General features: G+C 38.9%; 1 protein-coding gene across 8 annotated transcripts; it reads left to right on the top strand.

The window, feature by feature from the left end:
- The first annotated feature begins 120 nt into the window (after positions 1 to 120).
- Positions 121 to 25,687, top strand: LOC111323608 (uncharacterized). Of its 8 annotated transcripts, none has more exons than XM_088741101.1 (29): positions 121 to 1,755; positions 3,652 to 4,275; positions 4,740 to 5,363; positions 5,806 to 5,922; positions 6,638 to 6,754; positions 8,311 to 8,934; positions 9,377 to 9,493; positions 10,206 to 10,322; positions 11,236 to 11,859; positions 12,302 to 12,418; positions 13,135 to 13,251; positions 14,164 to 14,787; positions 15,230 to 15,346; positions 16,315 to 16,431; positions 16,773 to 16,889; positions 17,075 to 17,191; positions 17,482 to 17,598; positions 17,927 to 18,043; positions 18,376 to 18,492; positions 18,820 to 18,936; positions 19,332 to 19,448; positions 19,776 to 19,892; positions 20,220 to 20,336; positions 20,667 to 20,783; positions 20,938 to 21,063; positions 21,560 to 21,965; positions 22,642 to 22,821; positions 23,534 to 23,865; positions 24,923 to 25,687. In XM_088741101.1, the coding sequence occupies exons 1-29, from the start codon at positions 1,683 to 1,685 to the stop codon at positions 25,060 to 25,062; spliced, it is 6,483 nt and encodes a 2,160-aa protein (XP_088597227.1). In that variant the 5' UTR covers positions 121 to 1,682; the 3' UTR covers positions 25,063 to 25,687. The 8 variants fall into 8 exon arrangements, with proteins under 8 accessions (XP_088597227.1, XP_088597226.1, XP_088597229.1 ...); XM_088741100.1 differs by having other exon boundaries at positions 24,920 to 25,687; XM_088741103.1 differs by lacking the exon at positions 16,773 to 16,889 and having other exon boundaries at positions 24,920 to 25,687.
- The last annotated feature ends 252 nt before the right edge of the window (positions 25,688 to 25,939 follow it).

The raw sequence follows: 25,939 nt of genomic DNA, 5'->3' as shown, positions 1-25,939 counted from the left end.
GATATTTGTGAGGAGAAATTAGATTCTAGTCACCCTTGGGGACGTTAATGGGTAAACGGCTTCATCTCTGAACTAAAGGAAAGACACCAATGAAACGGCTCAGTCCTAGGATCTGGTTTACGATGTCTACGATATCGTTCCACAGGCGAAGTCAGATCGCTCCACGACCAAGTAAAGGTTTTCCAGTAATGACAGGTTAAGGACTTCTAAGACTAAAATCGAAATAAAATTTTCACAGAGACTTTTAATCGGCCTTAGTTTTGGGTTTATTGAGCTTTCGAAAAAGAATAAAGGCTGATAGTTTCGAAAGAAACTGTTTGGGGCTGCGTCGGTGGGAGTAACGAAATAATTTGGATATATCAACAAAGTTGAAATGGTAAATTAGCCACCGTAATGATTACAAAAGCTGAAGTTTCGAGCGTTAGCCCTTCGTCGGAGCGAATAGAGGAATTGTGGGTTGTGTGTGCTTTTAAAAACTCGTTTTTCTCGTTGCCATGCTCCCACCAATAACGTAGCTCCATTTTCTGCCTTTAAAAGCACACAAAACCCACAATTCCTCTATTCGCTCCGACGAAGGGCTAACGCTCGAAACGTCAGCTTTTGTAATCATTACGGTGGCTAATTTACCATTTCAACTTTGTTGATATATCCAAACTATTTCGAAAAAGAAGCGCGTTAATGTCAAGTAATTTGTATCTCACATAGACCTGCATTGCTTTAAGCTTGAAGCGTTATCAATAACAGTTTATTGATCGAAACAAAGTGAGTTACATCGAGGAAAAATTTACTGAGCTTGTGAACCCAACTCCTTAGTTTCACGCTGATTCTAGAAGATATGTTTTTTTGCCATGGAACACAAAAGATTTGCTCAAAACGAAAACATTTCGAAAGATTTTTCTTAAAAATTCTACTGCTAACTATTTAAATTTTGATAAGATTGGGCAACTCTTGTTGATAACAATTCAAGCGTAAAGCAATGCAGACCTGTGTGATATACAAGTTAGTTGACAACGCGCTTATTTTTCGAAAGCTCAATAAGCCCAAAGTTCAAAGGTCAAGTGGCTTTATCTACAATATACAACGCTAAATGGCCGCAATGAAAATCACGATGAAACTGAACTAGTTTTGAATACTTCAGATTTACTAGCAGATGAACAAACGTCTTCCATGGGAGAAAAAGGACTCGTGTTGTTCCGTCAATCTGTCACGATCTCATTGAAACGCCCGACTAATTTTTTCCTGTCTACTATTCAAGTTATTAATTACAACTTTCCTCAGGGAGGCTATCCCATTGTATTTAAAACAATAGAAGTGTTCGCGCCAAAACTCGTGCACGTGACATTGCTGTGTGGCATGCGGTCTCGTTTTTTTGTTTTGTTTGTTTTACGCTCGCCATTCTGTCTAAAGTTTGTCGTGTAGTTCTTTGCGTAAATAAATCATGCTAAAATTGAACGTACTCGTCGTCCTGAATCCTCGTTAAATCGCCGGAACAAGAAGTATTCGTCTGATATGTTTTTCCGCTTTTTATAATTAAAGGAACGTTGAAAACTCCACATCTGCATTGAGGAGAGCAATGCGGAAAAAGTCGCACAGGTTATTAAACATATTAAGGACGACCGACTGTTTGCAGTTTACAAATTCAGTTAACACTAGTATATTGCTGTTTACTTTTTGGCTTCAAGATGAACTTGAAAAAAGGATTTCTGTTCTATATCATCTTCCCACTTTTTGCATTTTCAGCAAGCGGAGTTGAAGGTGGGATAAAATGAAAAGATAGTTGATTATTTATCATGTTTATTCTTCCTCTGACAACTCTCAGTATTGGACTTATTGCACCACAGACGATGTCTGCGAAATGACTTTCACATTTACGAAACATGTCTACGTTTACAAGGAAGCTCTTAAGAAATGCACGGGAATACTGGTCTTTTTCGACTGGAATCCTAAGTTAGTTGAGATCACCGATAGCTCCCCATTTTTTGATTTTCTTTTACAGCCAAAGTTAGGTGTAATCTAACGCTCATTCATCAAGTTTCGTCGATCTCTGAATATTTTCCAACTGATAGCTAACGTGCTCTCGTGTATGCGAAAAAGAAGGCCATGACATGCTGAGGAAGAGCACATATTTCTGATTCCTAGAGAGCATTGCTTGGTTCTCAATTTCATAAGCAGAGGGATTTTGGAAAAAATATCGAAGAATTTGCATTCAAAGTTCGATACTATATAGTAAACTGTAACCTTTCTTTCTATGCACTTAATAGGGCCCGCTTTTAATCAATAATTATAGTGAACTTTATCATTCTTTCTTTCTTTCTTCACTCTCCTTTCACCCTCCCCTCTCTCCAGCCTCCCTCCTGCTCCAACCCCTCTTCATTTTCATGTCCTCCAGAACCCCAAGATATTTTCATTTCGAATGATTCATGAATCAAACCTTTTCTCCCGTTTAGAAACAAAAGAAACGCCTTTTTATTGGCAGCGTACGCTTGAAGCAATAGTATGTTCTTCTTAGTCCGGATTAGTCTGTACATTAACGTTTCAATCCATTTTTAATCAACATGTTCTCCTGACATCTCACTATTTCTATCGCTTAATAAGAGACCTTTGCTTCGTTTCGCAAACCTCGGTACTCAAATAAACAGATAGCCAATAAACACTTACGTTAAGGTGTTCAGTGGCCTTTGCGGAAGCATTCTTGTACTGATAGCTAATTAACATAGTAGAAAGATATTCAAGTGCGCAAATCATTAGCTGTCAATTCAAGGGTTCTCTGACGCAACTAATCTTGATTCCATAATATTTCCGGTTCCACAAATAACAAAACGTTAATGATTGGCTAAGTTATTGGAACATACGCTAGAATGATAATTTTTTCCTGTTCTGATCAAAATAAGGTCACTGCCATTTCACAGGTCATTAAACGCAAAACCGCAGCATACATACAGGTATTTAGTACCTCAGCCTTGGAGTGAAGTCTTTCCTTCTGCTTTAAGATAATATAAAGAGGGGGAGTTGAGCAGCGGTATACAAATTCACTTATCATCGCTATGTTTTTGCAGAATCCGACGCTATGATCCATAACACTTTGTCACGCATATTCTATGTTCTGCAGTGGTCGTTGACGGCTGTGGCTGTTGTCGCAACTAGTTTTAACTTCAAGAAGGTCAGCACTCTAGGAGGGAATACTTCCTACAACTTTCCTCGTCCCTTGATCATAGTTCAGAAGTCCCTTTCCCCCAAGTCATCTTGGTCCCTGCAGGTGAACTGTTGCTGGGAAATGTCCTTGCGACCAAATGAAAATAATCCAATCAGAGATCAATGTTTTCGATCGGTTATCGTCACGCGATCTTTCGCGGGTTCTATTTCAAATTTATTGTCATGGTCTGGAGAATAAATCCTCAGTTTGTTTTTATTGAAGGCCCTGTTTGAAGAGCTGCTGTTTTAACTTCTGGAGAAGTACCATATCGAAACCTATGCCTAAGAAATATGCTTTCAAAATTGTAAATCACTGACCAATTTTATCGATCGACAATATGCTGTTGTTGACACTACCCTAAGCTTCAGTGAAAGCGCCTCCAAAAACTCGAGATTCCCTAAAAACCGTTCCATAAATTAGTATGGTAATTAATTCGTTCATTGTTTTCGTATATCAAGGTAATCTTATCGCTTACTATCCTCTAAACGGGGAGTTTGAAGCACGAGAAATTGACGATAAGCAGCCAGCTGGAGTTTTAGGACAAGTGGAACTCACAATTGGACCACATGGGGAACCGAATGGATCCTACCAGTTTGCTGGTAACCCAAACAGTTTCATCGAGTTCCCAAATGACGGAGGACTCGACGCCCAGCACTCTATAACACTAATGTGCTGGGTTCAACCCGGTGGTCGAGATGGACCGCTCTTTAACTACAAGAACTCTGGAGCTTGGGGAGTTCATATTTGGATTGTTAACGGCAGGTTCTTCAACAGGATCACCAAATACCCAAATCATGCGTTTTTCGATGCTATACTGACTGATCAGCCGTTACTGGTGGGACAGTGGACTCATGTTGCGGCTACTTATAATCACATCACTGGAGTCAACTCTTTGTACGTCAATGGCCAATTGTCTAAAACAAAAAATATCGGCAAAACTGAGAGGATATCAACCAACGATGGGCAGGTTCGAATGGGCGTCAAGATTGGCGACTCCAGATACTTCAATGGCAAAATAGCTCAGATGAAAGTTTTTGACGTTGCTTTAAATGAAGCCGATATACAAGCCTCCATGAATGAAGGTAACACGCAGTTAAAGTAACATGTCTCTTTTATTGGATGAAAACTTTCGTCCGCTTACTTTTAATCTAAATATCTATTGCTTTGAAGTAATTTTAACATAAGGTAGGATTAATGGAAGTTTAGGTCATTCTGCGGCATACTTAAAAATTATTATTGTTTAGAAGACATAGAAGACGACTGCCTCTTTATCTACTGCTAAAAAACATCGATTCTGTTACTCCTAAGTCGGTTAGCTCTCTATGTGTTGTCAAAAAAAGCTTGATTCTTTTATCCCTAAAACTACTGGCTTTCCATCTTTTGCCGAACAAAAAGGAAATTTACCATAACTGATTGTTTTCAATTACCTTTGCTGATTCTTAAATGCCCATGAAAGAGAAGTTTCTTTAAGTCCTATGACTTTCACTCAAAGCTTTTCCAAAGATAAGCATGGTAATAAATATGTTCTTTATTTTTGTACACTAAGGTGAACTTATCGCTTACTATCCTCTAAACAAGGAGTTTGAAGCGCGAGAAATTGACGATAAGCAGCCAGCTGGAGTTTTAGGGCAGGTGGAGCTCGCTACTGGACCACATGGGGAACCGAATGGATCCTACCAGTTTGCTGGTAACCCAAACAGTTTCATCGAGTTCCCAAATGACGGAGGACTCGACGCCCAGCACTCTATAACATTAATGTGCTGGGTTCAACCCGGTGGTCGAGATGGACCGCTCTTTAACTACAAGAACTCTGGAGCTTGGGGAGTCCATATTTGGATTGTTAACGGCAGGTTCTTCAACAGGATCACCAAATACCCAAATCATGCGTTTTTTGATGCCATATTGACTGATCAGCCACTACCGGTGGGACGGTGGGCTCATGTTGCGGCTACTTATGATCACATCACTGGAGTCAACTCTTTGTACGTCAATGGCCAATTGTCTAAAACAAAAAATATCGGCAAAACTGAGAGGATATCAACCAACGATGGGCAAGTTCGAATGGGCGTCAAGATTGGTGACCCCAGATACTTTAATGGCAAAATAGCCCAGATGAAAGTATTTGACGTTGCTCTAGATCAAGACGATATTAAAGCTGCCATGAGTGAAGGTAACACACAGTTAACGATATGACTTTTATATTTCATGACATGTTTTGTCCGCTGAGTTTTTGATTAACATATTTCTTACCCTCAAGTAGTTTAAGACTCTTAATCTAAGGCTGTCCAAGAACTTAAAATGTAGTCCACTATTTCGTCATTCTGCCAAATGGTACCATGGGAAATACACCATATAATCTGGTTTAAACCGAATATAAAATTTACAATGGTAGTATGGACGGAATGAGAAGAGAGAAAAGTGAAAATGGGTGGTGTTTTGCGAGCAGCAATCTCCTAAGAAGGGAAGACTAGAAATTCCATCTCTGAGAGGCCCAAACTCTCTATTGAAATGAAATTTTGGACGCAAAATAAATGATTCGCTCTCCATGAGAGGTTTTGCAGTTTACTTCAGTTTACTCGGTTGCCCTTTAGCTTTTATAATCTATTTGAAAGGTTTAGATCCTTGTTCAGGAGATCCTTGTGTCAACAATAGCACATGTGTGGATAATGGAGACAATACCGTCAAATGTATGTGTCCTCCCGGTGTCACTGGTGATCGCTGCCAAGTTCGTAAGTATTCCACTTGCCTACGTTTGTTTATTTGTTTTAATTAAAGTTTAATGTCTTTAATAGCTTGCGACTCGAGATCGTAATATTTACTACCGATATAATGACACATATGTTCCAGTTGAAAGGGGCTTTATAACATAACCAAAGTAAAGCGCGCGCTCTCATTGGTCAATTTAGCGTCCCCCATTTGCTTATGGGTGTACGCTGCTGACGTGAGTAAATGCAAAGACTATTTTCCGCGCGCGCTAGTTTTTTCTGGTCACGTAAGATTTGTTAAATAAAAGAAAACTCTTTAGCTACAATGTATCAATGTTATGTTATAAAACAAATGGTAAACACCACAGCATACACTGTTGAATTATGGATGCACTTGGGAGGTTTGCTAAGCACTCAAGAAGCTAGAGTCTTTCTCGGCTATCGCCTCGAGTAACTCTTACTCTTCTTTCGTGCTTAGCAACCTCCCAAGTGCACCCATAACTCAATAGTGTACGCTGTGGTGTTTACCATTTGTTAATTGTCTTTCACATATTGGTAAGTGTTCGGAGAAACTCTTAAAAAGGAAAAACTGAAGATTCTTTTACAAAGAAACCCAAACCCTCTCTTGATATGAACATTTCTACAAACAAAATATTCGTTGCTCATGAAGAGTTTTGTAGTTTACTCCATGATTTTTTAATTTCGTTGGTGGTCTTTAAAAGTAATCATATATTTTAAGGTTTAGATCCTTGTTCAGTCTATCCCTGTACCAACAATGGCACATGTGTGGATAATGGAGACACTACCTTCAAATGCATGTGTCCTCCCGGTGTCACTGGTGATCGCTGCCAAATTCGTAAGTATTCCACTCTTTTGAATTTGTTTGTTCGTTTGTTTTGTTTGTTGTGGGGGTTTTACCAATCGCTTGGCGAAATAATAAGAGGTACTAAGACTCTCTACTTTTCTTCTTTTATTCTCTTCTCTTCTATTGTTGCTACTACCTTCTACTACCACAGCTATTTCTCTTCTTCCAACTTCAGCGAGGAGTACCCTCTCATTTAATGTAAAAATCACAGACATGTTTGGGTTAGCTGACCGTGCGAATTTCCAAAACAGGATATTCAGTGAGGGTAAAACTCAAGGTCAGTTTTACCAGCCCAAACATGACCACCTAGCAAACTAGTTATCCTCAACCATAAGAGGCGACCAAAATGTCTAGCATGGTAAGAACTGAGCCAAGTTCAAGCACACACTAACTTAAATGATCACAACTATAGATCTACCAAAATAGCACGTAGGGGCGAAAAGGCAAGACTTAATAAAACACAAGGTAAACCTAAAATACTCGAAATATCAATCCTTGAAAATGCTCTACAACATCTTCAAAGGATAACTTTTAAACAAGTGGTGTCTTAAGAGCATCGGATTTACTACTGATATAATGTCACATTTTTTCTGGTTAAAAGAGCTTTTGTCATTCCCATTTTTGATAATTGTTTGGCCGAACTCTTAAAACACTTGATCAGCAGGGATTTGCTAAAGCAAAGGCATAGAAAAAACCAGGAAAGATTTATTACTCGACGTTTCGGGGTCATCGTGACTCCATTATCAAGAGACTAGTTTAAAAACATGCAAATAAGGAAAGGTACAAGAATAGCATAAATTAGACTGAACGGCTTAAACAAACACCTTGGCGCGGATGGAATCCGTTTGCACGTTCAGTGTTGGCTTACGCATTGTTAACCAACAATGTGTCGTTTATGAATTTAAATGTAACCTGTGTGATGCAGGGTATGTGGGCTATACTCGTGGTCACTTACACGAGCGCGTAGAAGGGCACACAAGGAAATCATCTTCTATCTACAAACACTACCACCTCCAGCACAATAGTGAAATGCCTGAACGCTTGATCGAGCAATTCAACGTCATCACGAAATGTAACGGCAAATTTGATTGCCTTGTTAATGAAATGTTGTATATTCGCATGCGTAAGCCAACACTGAACGTGCAAACGGATTCCATCCGCGCCAAGGTGTTTGTTTAAGCCGTTCAGTCTAATTTATGCTATTCTTGTACCTTTCCTTATTTGCATGTTTTTAAACTAGTCTCTTGATAATGGAGTCACGATGACCCCGAAACGTCGAGTAATAGAACTCTTAAAAAGAACATATTTTTCTGGTAATGGATTCTGTTACCATTAAAACTACTGGCTCTTCGTCCTTTTCCTAAAAAGTTAAAAAAATTAAATAGGCATATAGTACCAGTGATTGTTTTGAATAAGCCTTGCTGAATCTATGATAACAACAACGAGTGCACTGTTTTAAGCCCTGTCCTTTAACTACTTGATTTTTACTCAAAACTGTTCCATAGATCAGTGTGGTAATTACTTCGTTCATTTCTTTCTACGCTAAGGTAAACTTATCGCTTACTATCCTCTAAATGAGGAGTTTAAAGCACGAGAAATTGACGATAAGCAGCCAGCTGGAGTTTTAGGGCAGGTGGAGCTCGCTACTGGACCACATGGGGAACCGAATGGATCCTACCAGTTTGCTGGTAACCCAAACAGTTTCATCGAGTTCCCAAATGACGGAGGACTCGACGCCCAGCACTCTATAACACTAATGTGCTGGGTTCAACCCGGTGGTCGAGATGGACCGCTCTTTAACTACAAGAACTCTGGAGCTTGGGGAGTCCATATTTGGATTGTTAACGGCAGGTTCTTCAACAGGATCACCAAATACCCAAATCATGCGTTTTTTGATGCCATATTGACTGATCAGCCACTACCGGTGGGACAGTGGGCTCATGTTGCGGCTACTTATGATCACATCACTGGAGTCAACTCTTTGTACGTCAATGGCCAATTGTCTAAAACAAAAAATATCGGCAAAACTGAGAGGATATCAACCAACGATGGGCAAGTTCGAATGGGCGTCAAGATTGGTGACCGCAGATACTTTAATGGCAAAATAGCCCAGATGAAAGTATTTGACGTTGCTCTAGATCAAGACGATATTAAAGCTGCCATGAGTGAAGGTAACACACAGTTAACGATATGACTTTTATATTTCATGACATGTTTTGTCCGCTGAGTTTTTGATTAACATATTTCTTACCCTCAAGTAGTTTAAGACTCTTAATCTAAGGCTGTCCAAGAACTTAAAATGTAGTCCACTATTTCGTCATTCTGCCAAATGGTACCATGGGAAATATACCATATAATCTGGTTTAAACCGAATATAAAATTTACAATGGTAGTATGGACGGAGTGAGAAGAGAGAAAAGTGAAAATGGGTGGTGTTTTGCGAGCAGCAATCTCCTAAGAAGGGAAGACTAGAAATTCCATCTCTGAGAGGCCCAAACTCTCTATTGAAATGAAATTTTGGACGCAAAATAAATGATTCGCTCTCCATGAGAGGTTTTGCAGTTTACTTCAGTTTACTCGGTTGCCCTTTAGCTTTTATAATCTATTTGAAAGGTTTAGATCCTTGTTCAGGAGATCCTTGTGTCAACAATAGCACATGTGTGGATAATGGAGACAATACCGTCAAGTGTATGTGTCCTCCCGGTGTCACTGGTGATCGCTGCCAAGTTCGTAAGTATTCCACTTGCCTACGTTTGTTTGTTTTAATTAAAGTTTAATGTCTTTAATAGCTTGTGACTCGAGATCGTAATATTTACTACCGATATAATGACACATATGTTCCAGTTGAAAGGGGCGTTATAACATAACCAAAGTAAAGCGCGCGCTCTCATTGCTCAATTTAGCGCCCCCCATTTGCTTATGGGTGTACGCTGCTGACGTGAGTAAATGCAAAGACTATTTTCCGCGCGCGCTTGTTTTTTCTGGTCACGTAAGATTTGTTAAATAAAAGAAAACTCTTTAGCTACAATGTATCAATGTTATGTTATAAAACAAATGGTAAACACCACAGCATACAATGTTGAGTTATGGATGCACTTGGGAGGTTTGCTAACCACTCAAGAAGCTAGAGTCTTTCTCGGCTATCGCCTCGAGTAACACTTACGCTTCTTTCGTGCTTAGCAACCTCCCAAGTGCACCCATAACTCAATAGTGTACGCTGTGGTGTTTACCATTTGTTAATTGTCTTTCACATATTGATGAGTGTTCGGAGAAACTTTTAAAAAGGAAGAAACTGAAGATTCTTTTACCAAGAAACCCAAACCCTCTCTTGATATGAACATTTCTAGAAACAAAATATTCGTTGCTCATGAAGAGTTTTGTAGTTTACTCCATGATTTTTTAATGTCGTTGGTGGTCTTTAAAATTAATCATATATTTTAAGGTTTAGATCCTTGTTCAGTCTATTCCTGTGCCAACGATGGCACATGTGTGGATAATGGAGACACTACCTTCAAATGCATATGTCCTCCCGGTGTCACTGGTGATCGCTGCCAAATTCGTAAGTATTCCACTCTTTTGAATTTGTTTGTTCGTTTGTTTTGTTTGTTGTGGGGGTTTTACCACTCGCTTGGTGAATTAACAAGAGGTACTACGACTCTATACTTTTCTTCTTTTATTCTCTTCTCTTCTATTGTTGCTACTACCTTCTACTACCACAGCTATTTCTCTTCTTCTAACTTCAGCGAGGAGTGCCCTCTCTCATTTAATGTAAAAATCACAGACATGTTTGGGTTAGCTGACCGTGCGAATTTCCAAAACAGGATATTCAGTGAGGGTAAAACTCAAGGTCAGTTTTACCAGCCCAAACATGACCACCTAGCAAACTAGTTATCCTCAACCATAAGAGGCGACCAAAATGTTTAGCATGGTAAGAACTGAGCCAAGTTCAAGCACACACTAAATTAAATGAACACAACTATAGATCTACCAAAATAGCACGTAGGGGCGAAAAGGCAAGACTTAATAAAACACAAGGTAAACCTAAAAATACTCGAAATATCAATCCTTGAAAATGCTCTTCAACATCTTCAAAGGATAACTTTTAAAACAAGTGGTGTCTTAAGAGCATCGGATTTACTACTGATATAATGTCACATTTTTTCTGGTTAAAAGAGCTTTTGTCATTCCCATTTCTGATAATTGTGTGGCCGAACTCTTAAAAAGAACATATTTTTCTGGTAATGGATTCTGTTACCATTAAAACTACTGGCTCTTCGTCCTTTTCCTAAAAAGTTAAAAAAATTAAATAGGCATATAGTACCAGTGATTGTTTTGAATAAGCCTTGCTGAATCTATGATAACAACAACGAGTGCACTGTTTTAAGCCCTGTCCTTTAACGACTTGATTTTTACTCAAAACTGTTCCATAGATCAGTGTGGTAATTACTTCGTTCATTTCTTTCTACGCTAAGGTAAACTTATCGCTTACTATCCTCTAAATGAGGAGTTTAAAGCACGAGAAATTGACGATAAGCAGCCAGCTGGAGTTTTAGGGCAGGTGGAGCTCGCTACTGGACCACATGGGGAACCGAATGGATCCTACCAGTTTGCTGGTAACCCAAACAGTTTCATCGAGTTCCCAAATGACGGAGGACTCGACGCACAGCACTCTATAACACTAATGTGCTGGGTTCAACCCGGTGGTCGAGATGGACCGCTCTTTAACTACAAGAACTCTGGAGCTTGGGGAGTCCATATTTGGATTGTTAACGGCAGGTTCTTCAACAGGATCACCAAATACCCAAATCATGCGTTTTTTGATGCCATATTGACTGATCAGCCACTACCGGTGGGACAGTGGGCTCATGTTGCGGCTACTTATGATCACATCACTGGAGTCAACTCTTTGTACGTCAATGGCCAATTGTCTAAAACAAAAAATATCGGCAAAACTGAGAGGATATCAACCAACGATGGGCAAGTTCGAATGGGCGTCAAGATTGGTGACCGCAGATACTTTAATGGCAAAATAGCCCAAATGAAAGTATTTGACGTTGCTCTAGATCAAGACGATATTAAAGCTGCCATGAGTGAAGGTAACACACAGTTAACGATATGACTTTTATATTTCATGACATGTTTTGTCCGCTGAGTTTTTGATTAACATATTTCTTACCCTCAAGTAGTTTAAGACTCTTAATCTAAGGCTGTCCAAGAACTTAACATGTAGTCCACTATTTCGTCATTCTGCCAAATGGTACCATGGGAAATACACCATATAATCTGGTTTAAACCGAATATAAAATTTACAATGGTAGTATGGACGGAGTGAGAAGAGAGAAAAGTGAAAATGGGTGGTGTTTTGCGAGCAGCAATCTCCTAAGAAGGGAAGACTAGAAATTCCATCTCTGAGAGGCCCAAACTCTCTATTGAAATGAAATTTTGGACGCAAAATAAATGATTCGCTCTCCATGAGAGGTTTTGCAGTTTACTTCAGTTTACTCGGTTGCCCTTTAGCTTTTATAATCTATTTGAAAGGTTTAGATCCTTGTTCAGGAGATCCTTGTGTCAACAATAGCACATGTGTGGATAATGGAGACAATACCGTCAAATGTATGTGTCCTCCCGGTGTCACTGGTGATCGCTGCCAAGTTCGTAAGTATTCCACTTGCCTACGTTTGTTTATTTGTTTTAATTAAAGTTTAATGTCTTTAATAGCTTGCGACTCGAGATCGTAATATTTACTACCGATATAATGACACATATGTTCCAGTTGAAAGGGGCGTTATAACATAACCAAAGTAAAGCGCGCGCTCTCATTGGTCAATTTAGCGTCCCCCATTTGCTTATGGGTGTACGCTGCTGACGTGAGTAAATGCAAAGACTATTTTCCGCGCGCGCTTGTTTTTTCTGGTCACGTAAGATTTGTTAAATAAAAGGGAACTCTTTAGCTACAATGTATCAATGTTATGTTATAAAACAAATGGTAAACACCACAGCGTAAAATATTGAGTTATGGATGCACTTGGGAGGTTTGCTAAGCACTCAAGAAGCTAGAGTCTTTCTCGGCTATCGCCTCGAGTGACTCTTACGCTTCTTTCGTGCTTAGCAACCTCCCAAGTGCACCCATAACTCAATAGTGTACGCTGTGGTGTTTACCATTTGTTAATTGTCTTTCACATATTGATGAGTGTTCGGAGAAACTTTTAAAAAGGAAGAAACTGAAGATTCTTTTACCAAGAAACCCAAACCCTCTCTTGATATGAACATTTCTAGAAACAAAATATTCGTTGCTCATGAAGAGTTTTGTAGTTTACTCCATGATTTTTTAATGTCGTTGGTGGTCTTTAAAATTAATCATATATTTTAAGGTTTAGATCCTTGTTCAGTCTATTCCTGTGCCAACGATGGCACATGTGTGGATAATGGAGACACTACCTTCAAATGCATATGTCCTCCCGGTGTCACTGGTGATCGCTGCCAAATTCGTAAGTATTCCACTCTTTTGAATTTGTTTGTTCGTTTGTTTTGTTTGTTGTGGGGGTTTTACCACTCGCTTGGTGAATTAACAAGAGGTACTACGACTCTATACTTTTCTTCTTTTATTCTCTTCTCTTCTATTGTTGCTACTACCTTCTACTACCACAGCTATTTCTCTTCTTCTAACTTCAGCGAGGAGTGCCCTCTCTCATTTAATGTAAAAATCACAGACATGTTTGGGTTAGCTGACCGTGCGAATTTCCAAAACAGGATATTCAGTGAGGGTAAAACTCAAGGTCAGTTTTACCAGCCCAAACATGACCACCTAGCAAACTAGTTATCCTCAACCATAAGAGGCGACCAAAATGTTTAGCATGGTAAGAACTGAGCCAAGTTCAAGCACACACTAAATTAAATGAACACAACTATAGATCTACCAAAATAGCACGTAGGGGCGAAAAGGCAAGACTTAATAAAACACAAGGTAAACCTAAAAATACTCGAAATATCAATCCTTGAAAATGCTCTTCAACATCTTCAAAGGATAACTTTTAAACAAGTGGTGTCTTAAGAGCATCGGATTTACTACTGATATAATGTCACATTTTTTCTGGTTAAAAGAGCTTTTGTCATTCCCATTTTTGATAATTGTGTGGCCGAACTCTTAAAAAGAACATATTTTTCTGGTAATGGATTCTGTTACCATTAAAACTACTGGCTCTTCGTCCTTTTCCTAAAAAGTTAAAAAAATTAAATAGGCATATAGTACCAGTGATTGTTTTGAATAAGCTTTGCTGAATCTATGATAACAACAACGAGCGCACTGTTTTAAGCCCTGTCCTTTAACGACTTGATTTTTACTCAAAACTGTTCCATAGATCAGTGTGGTAATTACTTCGTTCATTTCTTTCTACGCTAAGGTAAACTTATCGCTTACTATCCTCTAAATGAGGAGTTTAAAGCACGAGAAATTGACGATAAGCAGCCAGCTGGAGTTTTAGGGCAGGTGGAGCTCGCTACTGGACCACATGGGGAACCGAATGGATCCTACCAGTTTGCTGGTAACCCAAACAGTTTCATCGAGTTCCCAAATGACGGAGGACTCGACGCCCAGCACTCTATAACACTAATGTGCTGGGTTCAACCCGGTGGTCGAGATGGACCGCTCTTTAACTACAAGAACTCTGGAGCTTGGGGAGTCCATATTTGGATTGTTAACGGCAGGTTCTTCAACAGGATCACCAAATACCCAAATCATGCGTTTTTTGATGCCATATTGACTGATCAGCCACTACCGGTGGGACAGTGGGCTCATGTTGCGGCTACTTATGATCACATCACTGGAGTCAACTCTTTGTACGTCAATGGCCAATTGTCTAAAACAAAAAATATCGGCAAAACTGAGAGGATATCAACCAACGATGGGCAAGTTCGAATGGGCGTCAAGATTGGTGACCCCAGATACTTTAATGGCAAAATAGCCCAGATGAAAGTATTTGACGTTGCTCTAGTTAAAGACGATATTAAAGCTGCCATGAATGAAGGTAACACACAGTTAACGATATGACTTTTATATTTCATGACATGTTTTGTCCGCTGAGTTTTTGATTAATATATTTCTAACCCTGAAGTAGTTTAAGACTCTTAATCTAAGGCTGTCCAAGAACTTAAAATGTAGTCCACTATTTCGTCATTCTGCCAAATGATACCATGGGAAATATACCATATAATCTGGTTTAAACCGAATATAAAATTTACAATGGTAGTATGGACGGAATGAGAAGAGAGAAAAGTGAAAATGGGTGGTGTTTTGCGAGCAGCAATCTCCTAAGAAGAGAAGACCAGAAATTCCATTTCCGAGAAGTCCAGACTCTCTATTGAGATGAAAATTTGGACGCAAACTAAATGATTCGTCCTCCATGAGAGGCTTTGTAGTTTACTTCAGTTTACTCGGTTGCCCTTTAACTTTTATGATATATTTTGAAGGTTTAGATCCTTGTTCAGGAGATCCTTGTGTCAACAATGGCACGTGCGTAGATAATGGAGACAATATCTTCAAATGTATGTGTCCTCCCGGTGTCACCGGTGATCGCTGCCAAGTTCGTAAGTACTCCACTTGCATAAGTTTGTTTGTTTTAATTAAAGTTTAATGTTTTTAATAGCTCGTGAGTCGAGATCTTAATATTTACTACCGAATAATGCCTCATATGTTCCTGTTGAAAGGGTCTTTGTTTTTCACATATTGGTGAGTGTCTGGACAAATTCTTAAAAGGAAATTGTAACCTTGAGAGGTTACCTTTGTGGAAAAACTCGACTGGTGTAACGTAAATAGAGTCATAGCTGAATTCGAACGCACGTATAATGCCAAAGTCCAAGTTTAATCCAGCAGACGTAAATATACAATCAACGTATGACTACTGTACCGATAGCTTGAAATTATGATGGCAAAGCTTTGTGACTTCGTGGTTAGAACTATAAACGAAATTGGACGACAACTCCTAGAACGAGCTACAAGAACGTAACGCTAGAAACAAAGAAATGACTATGTAGAAAACAAAAAGCCCAAAATAAATGGACAACGTGACGAAACTAAGATAAATAAACCTAAAATAATTGTACAGGAACTTACTTTGGTCAAGCTCCTAGAGGAGACAACAGTATGCACGATAGCAAGAAAACCTCTGGTAGATAGCCTTAGCTCATAGCCGACCGCAACTATCTCACTGAATACACTCACGTAAACCTGAAACCTAAAACCTAACACGTGTAGGAAGACGGAAAGAGTCCCTACGGAGCGAGCTAAATTACGTAATGTATTGACCAGCTAACGAAACGTCATATAAAACTATTAGCAGGTACCATTTAACACGTAACGAGTAAACGAAATATACAAAAACGCGTTTAAACCTAACAGAAGTAACTACAGATTCCTCTACCAAGAACTCAAACCCTCTCTTGATTTGAACATTTTCTACAAACAAAATGTTTGCCACTCATGAAGGGTTTTGCAGTTTACTCAAAGGATTTTTTAATTTCGTTGGCGGTCTTTTAAATTCATCATGCATTTTAAGGTTTAGATCCTTGTTCAGTCTATCCCTGTACCAACAATGGCACATGTGTGGATAATGGAGACACTACCTTCAAATGCATGTGTCCTCCCGGTGTCACTGGTGATCGCTGCCAAGTTCGTAAGTATTCCACTTGTTTAAGTTGGTTTGTTTGCTTTTATTCTTGAAAAAGTGATGTTTTAGATAGATGATGACTCCATATGATCACATTCCTATCGGTATGACGAGACAATCGTTTTCGTTTAAGGGCCTGTGTACTTTTATACATTAATTAATGAGTGTGTGGATGAACTCTTAAGAAGAAAAGAGTAGAGTTTCCACTCTAAAGATGCTCAGACCCTGTCTTGATATTAAATTTGGACGCAAACGAAATATTTCGTGGCACATGAGAGGTTTAGCAGTCTACTCGACGATGTTTCAATTTCATTGATGGTCTTTTAACTTTTGTCCAACGTTTTAAGGTTTAGACCCTTGTTCAGAATATCCCTGTGCCAACGATGGCACATGTGTGGATAATGGAGACAATACCTTCAAATGCATGTGTCCTCCCGATGTCACTGGTGATCGCTGCCAAATTCGTAAGTACTCTTTTAAATTTGTTTGTTTGTTTGTTTTCTTCAAGGAATAACTCTTAAGATAAGTGGTACCTTTAGAGCATAGGATTTTCTACTAATATAATGTCACATTTGTTCTGGTCAGGAGGGCTTTTGTCCGCGTTCACATTGATTAATGTCTGGCCAAACTGTTTTGACTGTTTTTTTAGGTATAGACCCCTGTTCAGAATATCCTTGCGTCAACGATGGCACATGTGTAGATAATGGAGACAATACCTTCAAATGCACGTGTCCTCCGGGTGTCACTGGTGATCGCTGCCAAGTTCGTAAGTGTTCCATTTGGTTTTTTTTAAATGCCTGTTTGCCTTTCAAAAGAAAACGTTTTAGCTGGGAGGGGAATCGAGATCATCATATGTTTAAAGGGTCATTGTCTTTCATATATTGATAAGTGCCTGGACCCTTTTTGTAGAAGAAAAGATAAGAAAATTCCAATCTCACTATCGATATGAAAATCTTGACCCAAAATGTTTTGCCGCGCAAGAACGGTATTGCAATTTACTCCAGTTTTTTTTTAAATATTTCGTCATTGCACTAACTTTTATCATACATTCATAAGGTCTAGACCCCTGTTCAAAAGATCCTTGCGTCAACAATAGCACATGTGTAGATAATGGAGGCAATACCTTCAAATGCATGTGTCCTGCGGGTGTCACTGGTGATCGCTGCCAAGTTCGTAAGTATTCCATTTGTTTTTGTTTGAACGCTTGTTTGCTTTTCAAAGGAAAATGTTTTAGCCGAGAGGTAACTCGAGATCATCATTTTTACTACCGATTGAATGGGTCATTAAATTTTACTAAGTTAAAAAGGTCATTGTCTTTCACATACTTATAGGTGCCTGGACCATTTCTGTGGGAGAAAATATTAGAAAATCCCTATTTCACTTTCGATATGGAAATCTTGGCCCTAAATGTTTTGTTTCGCAAGAAGTGTTTTGCAGTTTACTCCAGTTTTTCATTTATATTTCTTCATTGCCTTAAAAACTTTTGTCATACATTCATAAGGTCTAGACCCCTGTTCAGAATATCCTTGCGTCAACAATGGCACATGTGTTGATAATGGAGACAATACCTTCAAATGCATGTGTTCTCCCGGTGTCACTGGTGATCGCTGCCAAGTTCGTAAGTATTCATATGTTTTTGTTTGAATGCTTGTTTGTTTTTTAAAAGAAAATGTTTTAGTTGAAGTAGCTGAGAGGTGACTCGAGATCATCATTTTTACTACCGATTGAACGAGACATTAATTTTGCTAAGTTGAAAGGGTCATTGTCTTTCACATATTGATAAGTGCCTGGACCATTTCTGTAGAACAGAAGATTAGAAAATCCCAAACTCACTTTAGATATGAAAATCTTGACCCTAAACGTTTTGTCGCACAAGAAGGGTTTTGCTGTTTACTCCAGTTTTTTTTTTATATTTCGTTATTGCACTAACTTTTATCATACATTCATAAGGTCTAGACCCCTGTTCAAAAGATCCTTGCGTCAACAATGGCACCTGTGTAGATAATGGAGGCAATACCTTCGAATGCGTGTGTCCTCCTGGTGTAACTGGTGATCGCTGCCAAGTTCGTAAGTATTCCATTTGCTTTTGTTTGAAGGCTTGTTTGCTTTTCAAAGGAAATTGTTTTAGTGGAGAAGTGACTCGAGATCATCATTTTTACTACCGATTGAATGAGACATTTTATTTTACTAAGTTAAAAGGGTCATTGTCTTTCACATATTGATAAGTGCCTGGAATATTTCTGTAGGAGAAAAGATTAGAAGATCCCAATCTCACTTTCGATATGAAAATCTTGACCCTAAATGTTTTGTCGCGTAAGTGTTTTGCAGTTTACTCCAGTTTTTTTCTTTTAAATTTTGTCATTGCCTTAAAAACTTTTGTCATACATTCATAAGGTATAGACCCCTGTTCAGAATATCCTTGCGTCAACGATGGCACATGTGTAGATAATGGAGACAATACCTTCAAATGCATGTGTCCTCCGGGTGTCACTGGTGATCGCTGCCAAGTTCGTAAGTATTCCATTTGGTTTTGTTTAAAGGCTGGTTTGTTTTTTAAAAGAAAATGTTTTAGTTGAAGTAGCTGAGAGGTGACTCGAGATCATCATTTTTGCTACCGATTGAACACGACATTAATTTTGCTAAGTTAAAAGGGTCATTGTCTCTCACACATTGATAAGTGCCTGGGCCATTTCTGTAGAACAGAGGATTAGAAAATCCCAAACTCACTTCAGATATGAAAGTCTTGACCCTAAACGTTTTGTCGCACATTTTCAAAGGAAAATGTTGTAGCTGAGAGGTGACTCGAGATCATCATTTTAACTACCGATTGAATGGGTCATTAAATTTTAGTTTTTTTTTTTTTTTATATTTCGTCATTACACTAACTTTTATCATACATTCATAAGGTCCAGACCCCTGTTCAAAAGATCCTTGCGTCAACAATGGCACATGTGTAGATAATGAAAACAATACCTTCAAATGCATGTGTCCTCCTGGTGTAACTGGTGATCGTTGCCAAGTTCGTAAGTATTCCATTTGCTTTTGTTTGAACGCTTGTTTGCTTTTCAAAGGAAAATGTTTTAGCGGAGAAGTGACTCGAGATCATCATTTTTACTACCGATTGAATGGGACATTTTATTTTACTAAGTTAAAAGGGTCATTGTCTTTCACATATTGATAAGTGCCTGGACTATTTCTGTAGGAGAAAAGATTAGAAGATCCCAATCTCACTTTCGATATGAAAATCTTGACCCTAAATGTCTTGTTGCGCAAGAAGTGTTTTGCAGTTTACTCCAGTTTTTTTCTTTTATATTTCGTCATTGCACTAACTTTTATCATACATTCATAAGGTCTAGACCCCTGTTCAAAAGATCGTTGCGTCAACAATGGCACATGTGTAGATAATGGAGACAATACCTTCAAATGCATGTGTCCTCCTGGTGTAACTGGTGATCGCTGCCAAGTTCGTAAGTATTCCATTTGTTTTTGTTTGAACGCTTGTTTGCTTTTCAAAGGAAAATGTTTTAGCGGAGAAGTGACTCGAGATCATCATTTTTACTACCGATTGAATGAGACATTTTATTTTACTAAGTTAAAAGGGTCATTGTCTTTCACATATTGATAAGTGCCTGGACTATTTCTGTAGGAGAAAAGATTAGAAGATCCCAATCTCACTTTCGATATGAAAATCTTGACCCTAAATGTCTTGTTGCGCAAGAAGTGTTTTGCAGTTTACTCCAGTTTTTTTCTTTTATATTTCGTCATTGCACTAACTTTCATCATACATTCATAAGGTCTAGACCCCTGTTCAAAAGATCGTTGCGTCAACAATGGCACATGTATAGATAATGGAGACAATACCTTCAAATGCATGTGTCCTCCTGGTGTAACTGGTGATCGCTGCCAAGTTCGTAAGTATTCCATTTGTTTTTGTTTGAACGCTTGTTTGCTTTTCAAAGGAAAATGTTTTAGCGAAGAAGTGACTCGAGATCATCATTTTTACTACCGATTGAATGAGACATTTTATTTTACTAAGTTAAAAGGGTCATTGTCTTTCACATATTGATAAGTGCTTGGAATATTTCTGTAGGAAAAAAGATTAGAAACTCCCAATCTCACTTTCGATATGAAAATCTTGACCCTAAATGTCTTGTCGCGCAAGAAGTGTTTTGCAGTTTACTCCAGTTTTTTTCTTTTATATTTCGTCATTGCCTAAAAAACTTTTGTCATACATTCATAAGGTATAGACCCCTGTTCAGAATATCCTTGCGTCAACGATGGCACATGTGTTGATAATGGAGACAATACCTTCAAATGCATGTGTCCTCCGGGTGTCACTGGTGATCGTTGCCAAGTCGGTGAGTATTTCATTTGTTCAACTTTTTTGTTTATTTGTTAGTTAGTTTGTTTTTTCAAGGATAATGTTTTGGGCAGGTGGTGACTCGAGGTCATGATGTTTCCTACCGATATAACGAGATATTTGTTCTAGTGGAAATGGCTTTTGTCTTTCAGATATCGACGAGTGTCTGGACGATAAAGGCCACTGTCAAGATATTTGTGTGAACACTATTGGCAGTTATTACTGCTCTTGCTCAGATCCAGAATTAAGCGTTGCACCAGACAAGCGACGTTGTATTGGTGAGAAATTATTTTGTGGAGTAATTCTTAATTTAGTTTGTTCTAAAGGTTGTTATCATACGGTATGTTCATTTTGTATCAATAATGAGTAATAAGCACTTTACAGGCAGGTCTCGAGGTAACAGTCATTTTCCATGGCAATCGACCTTTCCGATCTTTAAAATTTGATGTTCTTCTTGCCAAAGGCAGTTTTATCATACTTAACGTCCCTCTTAGAAATAAAACGAAAGTCGTTCGTCTGCCCCGAAGTTTCGAACCTTGATCAATTGCGCAGATAACGCGATTGTAGCGATTGAAGCGATTTTAGCAGCGTTACCATGAGAGAAATAGCCATAAGAATTTAACTGGGAGGGAGTGGGGGAATTTTTTAAAGAATCTCGCATTTTTCAAACACAGAACTCCAGTCATCGCTGACTTATTTTTGACCATCATTAGTTAGTTTCCTAAATCAACTGACCTTGAGCCATAAGATAAAATCTGGTATTTTATTCAACAGCCGAGGGAGTGGAAGTAGACTGTGGCCAGGACGAAATGACTATTACTCTACCCAAGTCTCTCCTCTTGGGTCTTGACCGTGAGCACCTGAGACTAATAGACGCGAAATGCACAGCCACTGAAAACAAGACTCACTTTTTCCTTCATACCGAAACCGGAAAGTGTGGTACAATTCTGAAGCATACCAAGGATCACGCTATATACAGCAACATGGTGTCCGAAATCCCATTAGAAGAGAAACAGATTGTAACACGTGTGCGCGATGCAATGATCCCTTTCCACTGCTATTACTCGAAATGGGGTGTGGTGTCCTCCATTGGAATCAGGCCATCAAGCGAGAAGATCGTTTTGTCTTCCAAGGGATATGGAAAGTTCACACTCAGTTTGGATTTGTTCCGAAGTTCTCAGTAAGAAAAAGCTTTACAATCGTATATTATGGTCTATTCCATTTGCTACTAAGCGAGCTGTTTACATGCATAATCAGATTTGACCGGGCCATTTTCTAGATAACAAAAAAACCTCACTTTCAAAATGAAGTCGAATATACAACCTTTCTTGAGAAAATAGTCGTATTAAAAGAATTGTCATAATGTTACAAAATGAGAGAGAATGTTTTGCTACAAAATTAAATAGGCAGATTTCTGTTCAGTTAAATCACCGAACGTAGACTTTAACACAAGATTGTTACTAACTTTTTCTGAGTTAAAATATCATTTTTCTTAAGAAGAATCACTTCAGTGTTCTTGTTTGATGGAAGTAAAGTTTATGCACAAGAGGTAAAAAAGTCTGTTTACGAGCCAAGTGGCCCGTCAGGCTGGCGGTTATCTCCGGTTTCCTTAGCATGAAGCGACATGATGCTAGTCCATCGCAGGGTTACCCCCCAGTATTAAATTCGCCGGTACACAGTTAAACCCCTGGTGAAGAGAGGCCCTGTGAGAGTAGTGTCTTCCCTAAGAACACAACACAATGTCCTCGGCCAGGGCTAGAACCCAGATCATCGATCCAGAGTCGAGCACACTAACTATGAGGCCACAGCGCCTCATGATGAAAGGTCTCACATGTGTTACCTTTTTCTTCCATCAGATATATTTCACCGTTCTCTCAGGACGACTTCCCTGTTGAATTCACAATTCGTGAACGAGTGTTTTTTGAAGCTCGTGTCGACACAGAGGACTCGCGATTGTCAATTTTAGCCCTTGATTGCTATGCCACCCCCTCACAGGACAGGAATTCCCAGCCCAGATATGATATCATTAAAGACGGGTAGGTGTTTCTCGTTACGTTTTTCGCTCCACGACCTAAAAGAGGTTTTCAAGTTTTTCCTCAAAAAATCTGTTACCATTTGGAAATGAAAATTTTCTATTTCAAAAATTGAGCATGAGGAAAATAACTGTTCTCCCCTAACCTCTAGCGCCTTCTGCAGCTACTTTTTTTTTTTTTTTTTTTTTTTTTTTCATTCTATTTATCTTCCTTCTATAAAATCATCAAACCACCAATTAGCCTTGGCGGGAAGGCAAATCCCCATCTGTCAACCCTTTAATAGTTTTGTGGAAAAGCCAAAATATTCTTCTCTTATTTTAAAAAATAAAATACTCATTAATTCATTGAAACTAATCAGAGCGCATGCATCTCTCCAATCACTCGAGCTTTTATTCCAAGAGAAAGTCAAAACTATGGTGGCCTTTAAGTGCCATTTTGAGTGTTAAAGTTATATTACATTTACGAACTTTGAATCCGTATTGCTACCTTTGATCCGTAGATATAACATTGGATTCTTGGCTATAACTTTAATACTGTTATCCGTTGTTTTCTCTTAGTTAGAGAAGCGCTTCAAGGTCACTATACAAAACGAAACTTCACTTGCAATTAGTAAATAAGTACGTTTAAAGTCTAGAGAAGGTGAGACTGTTACTGATAAACTAGAGGCCGTCATAGTTTACAGCACTAATCTTAGTTTCTTACTTTCTACATGCAGGTGCTCGGTCGATGATGACGACACACTACAATTCCATGAAAGCCCCGACGACCAGTCTGAGCGCTTGAGCCTGGAGGCCTTTCAATATGTCAGCAAGCACCCGTATGTGTTTTTCCATTGTCAGGTCCAAATCTGTAACGCTACGGATCCTACCTCAAGATGTGCACAAGGCTGCATACAGAGAAGACGACGAAGCGAGAAGATCCTTCATGACAACCCAGATGATATATACGCTTTGTCCCAAGGTCCTCTTGCTCTGAACCGCGAGAAGGGAGGGGCGGAAATGGATGAGGCGGTTGCCTTGGAAAAGAACGTGTTCAAAGTTAAGACAGGTGAGTATTTGAAGTAAATATATTGAATGCTAATTGAGAGTTGCAGATATATCTGAACTGATGTCCAAAACATATTTTTAAAGTCAAAACAAAGAGTTACGCGGTATATGGTTTGACTCGGGAGTAATTATAACAATTGACAGTGCAGTCTAATCGTCCAGGTGACAGAGATCCTGAAAACGGCTGTCATTGGTGAAAATGGTGGACTTTTTGACAACTTGAGGGCAATGATACAATTCTGTTTTGCTGAGGATGTCGAGACGTATCTCATTGTCAAGGACAACATTCTGTTGCAGGGCTACTCTTACCCGGATGATTTGGCGTCACTAGCAGCAAAAAAGTGATTTTATATCACTTTCAGTATAAAAAATGGAAGCGCTGCACTAAACTTTATTCAAAGACTGACTTAAGAAAGATGGCTAGGTAACTTAACTACATTCCCAACGCCACGATTCCATAGCTTGTCTCATCTACAGACCAACTGGACGACCAAACCGGAAGCTCATATCGAAACTGAACAATCAAGACTTGCAACAAACGCCGCTTCACAAACCACGCTACATAGGACCAATCTGTTCTCCAGAACCAGTGTTATAACATTATTTATTTATTATTTTTTTATTTATCGTTAAAATGATTTGTACCAAGTACTGGAATAGAAACAATAGGACATGGGTTCCCTACGAGGTTCAAGCTCCAATAAACCCACCTAATCTCGTAGGTGGGAAATTAACGTCTCCTACCCCTAACCCTGCAGGAGACGGGACCTCCATTTATTCGTCCCTATCCGAGAAGACTAGAATATCTAACCTTTCTTGATGTTATAGAAAGGTTACATATTATTCTAAATTATTTTAAGACCCTGAGTGTTGGTCCGGCCGGGGCTCGAACCCTCGACCTCCCGCGCAACAGTCCAGCGCTCTATCCATTGAGCTAACCGGGAGGCGGTATTACAACATTTCACAAATGTATCTCGCTATTTTATCGGTCTACTCTACTCGGACGATGAAATTACATGATCAAACTAAGTTCCTTTTTCTTACTTTATTCTAAGCAGGTTTCAACGTGCCTGTTGCTGCCTCACTGGGTGTGTTCATCGGATTCTGCATAGTGGGGATGGCATGGCTGAAGATAACTATGAATAAAGAGGCAGCCAAAAAGCAGTTCATACCACTTTACGAGGACCTGCAGAAATGATAACGTCCTATAAGATTACTTTTCCACTTTTGCTGAGTGTTTGAAAAATTTGTGCAATTCTAGTTAGAATGTATGTATCTTTGAAAGCAGGGATGGTGTAATAGTGAGAGCGTTCGTCTCCCACCACTGTAGCCTGGGTTCGATTCCCAGACCTAGTGTCACATGTAGGTTAAGTTTGTTGTTTGTTATCGTCCTTGCTCCGAGGGTTTTTCTCTGTGTCCTCCGGCTTTTCTCGCTCCACAGCAAACAGCATTCTAATTTCCAATTCGATCTGGAAACAGTGGGCAAGGAGAGCCATCCCGTTGAATGCCTCACTGCTAAAAGCCATTTATCATTATTAGTATCATTATTATTATTATTATTATTATTATTATTATTATTATCTCTTAGTTTCCAACTGCTAGCATAGAAATACAGTCATCAAGGAAAGGAGTATTCTCGATGTGAAATCGTTTTTTATAATTAGTCAGAAGGAGTTTTTTCGTATAAAAACCGTAGAATTGAAAACACTTTAAGTTTCATAACGTGTCCTCTACAATCTTCCTTTACTGTCTAATCAGACCAGCCTCGCCGGATGAACGATTTTTGTAACAAAATGAAATAAATCATTTTTTTATATGCCAGGGCTGGGACTGACGATCTTTAAGTCGTTGTTGTTTTAAAACGTTATCCTTAATGGCATATTTTCAATGCATTGCGCCTGTCCTATCTTCTTTGACTGTCATTCAGTCTGATTATAGCTCCCAGTGCTTGTCATCTCTCTTTGTATGTCTGGTTTAGGGGCTGGTTTGGTATATTTGTCATCCCACATGAATGAGTAGTAATCACCTGGCATTTCTGATGAAGAATTTATGTAATCTCCGAAAAACATACCTGC

This window comes from Stylophora pistillata, chromosome 12, assembly GCF_964205215.1.
Source record: "Stylophora pistillata chromosome 12, jaStyPist1.2, whole genome shotgun sequence".
In the NCBI taxonomy this organism is placed as follows: domain Eukaryota; kingdom Metazoa; phylum Cnidaria; class Anthozoa; order Scleractinia; family Pocilloporidae; genus Stylophora; species Stylophora pistillata.
The sequence above is the reverse complement of the archived record's forward strand: the minus strand, read 5'-3'. Positions and strand labels throughout refer to the sequence as shown.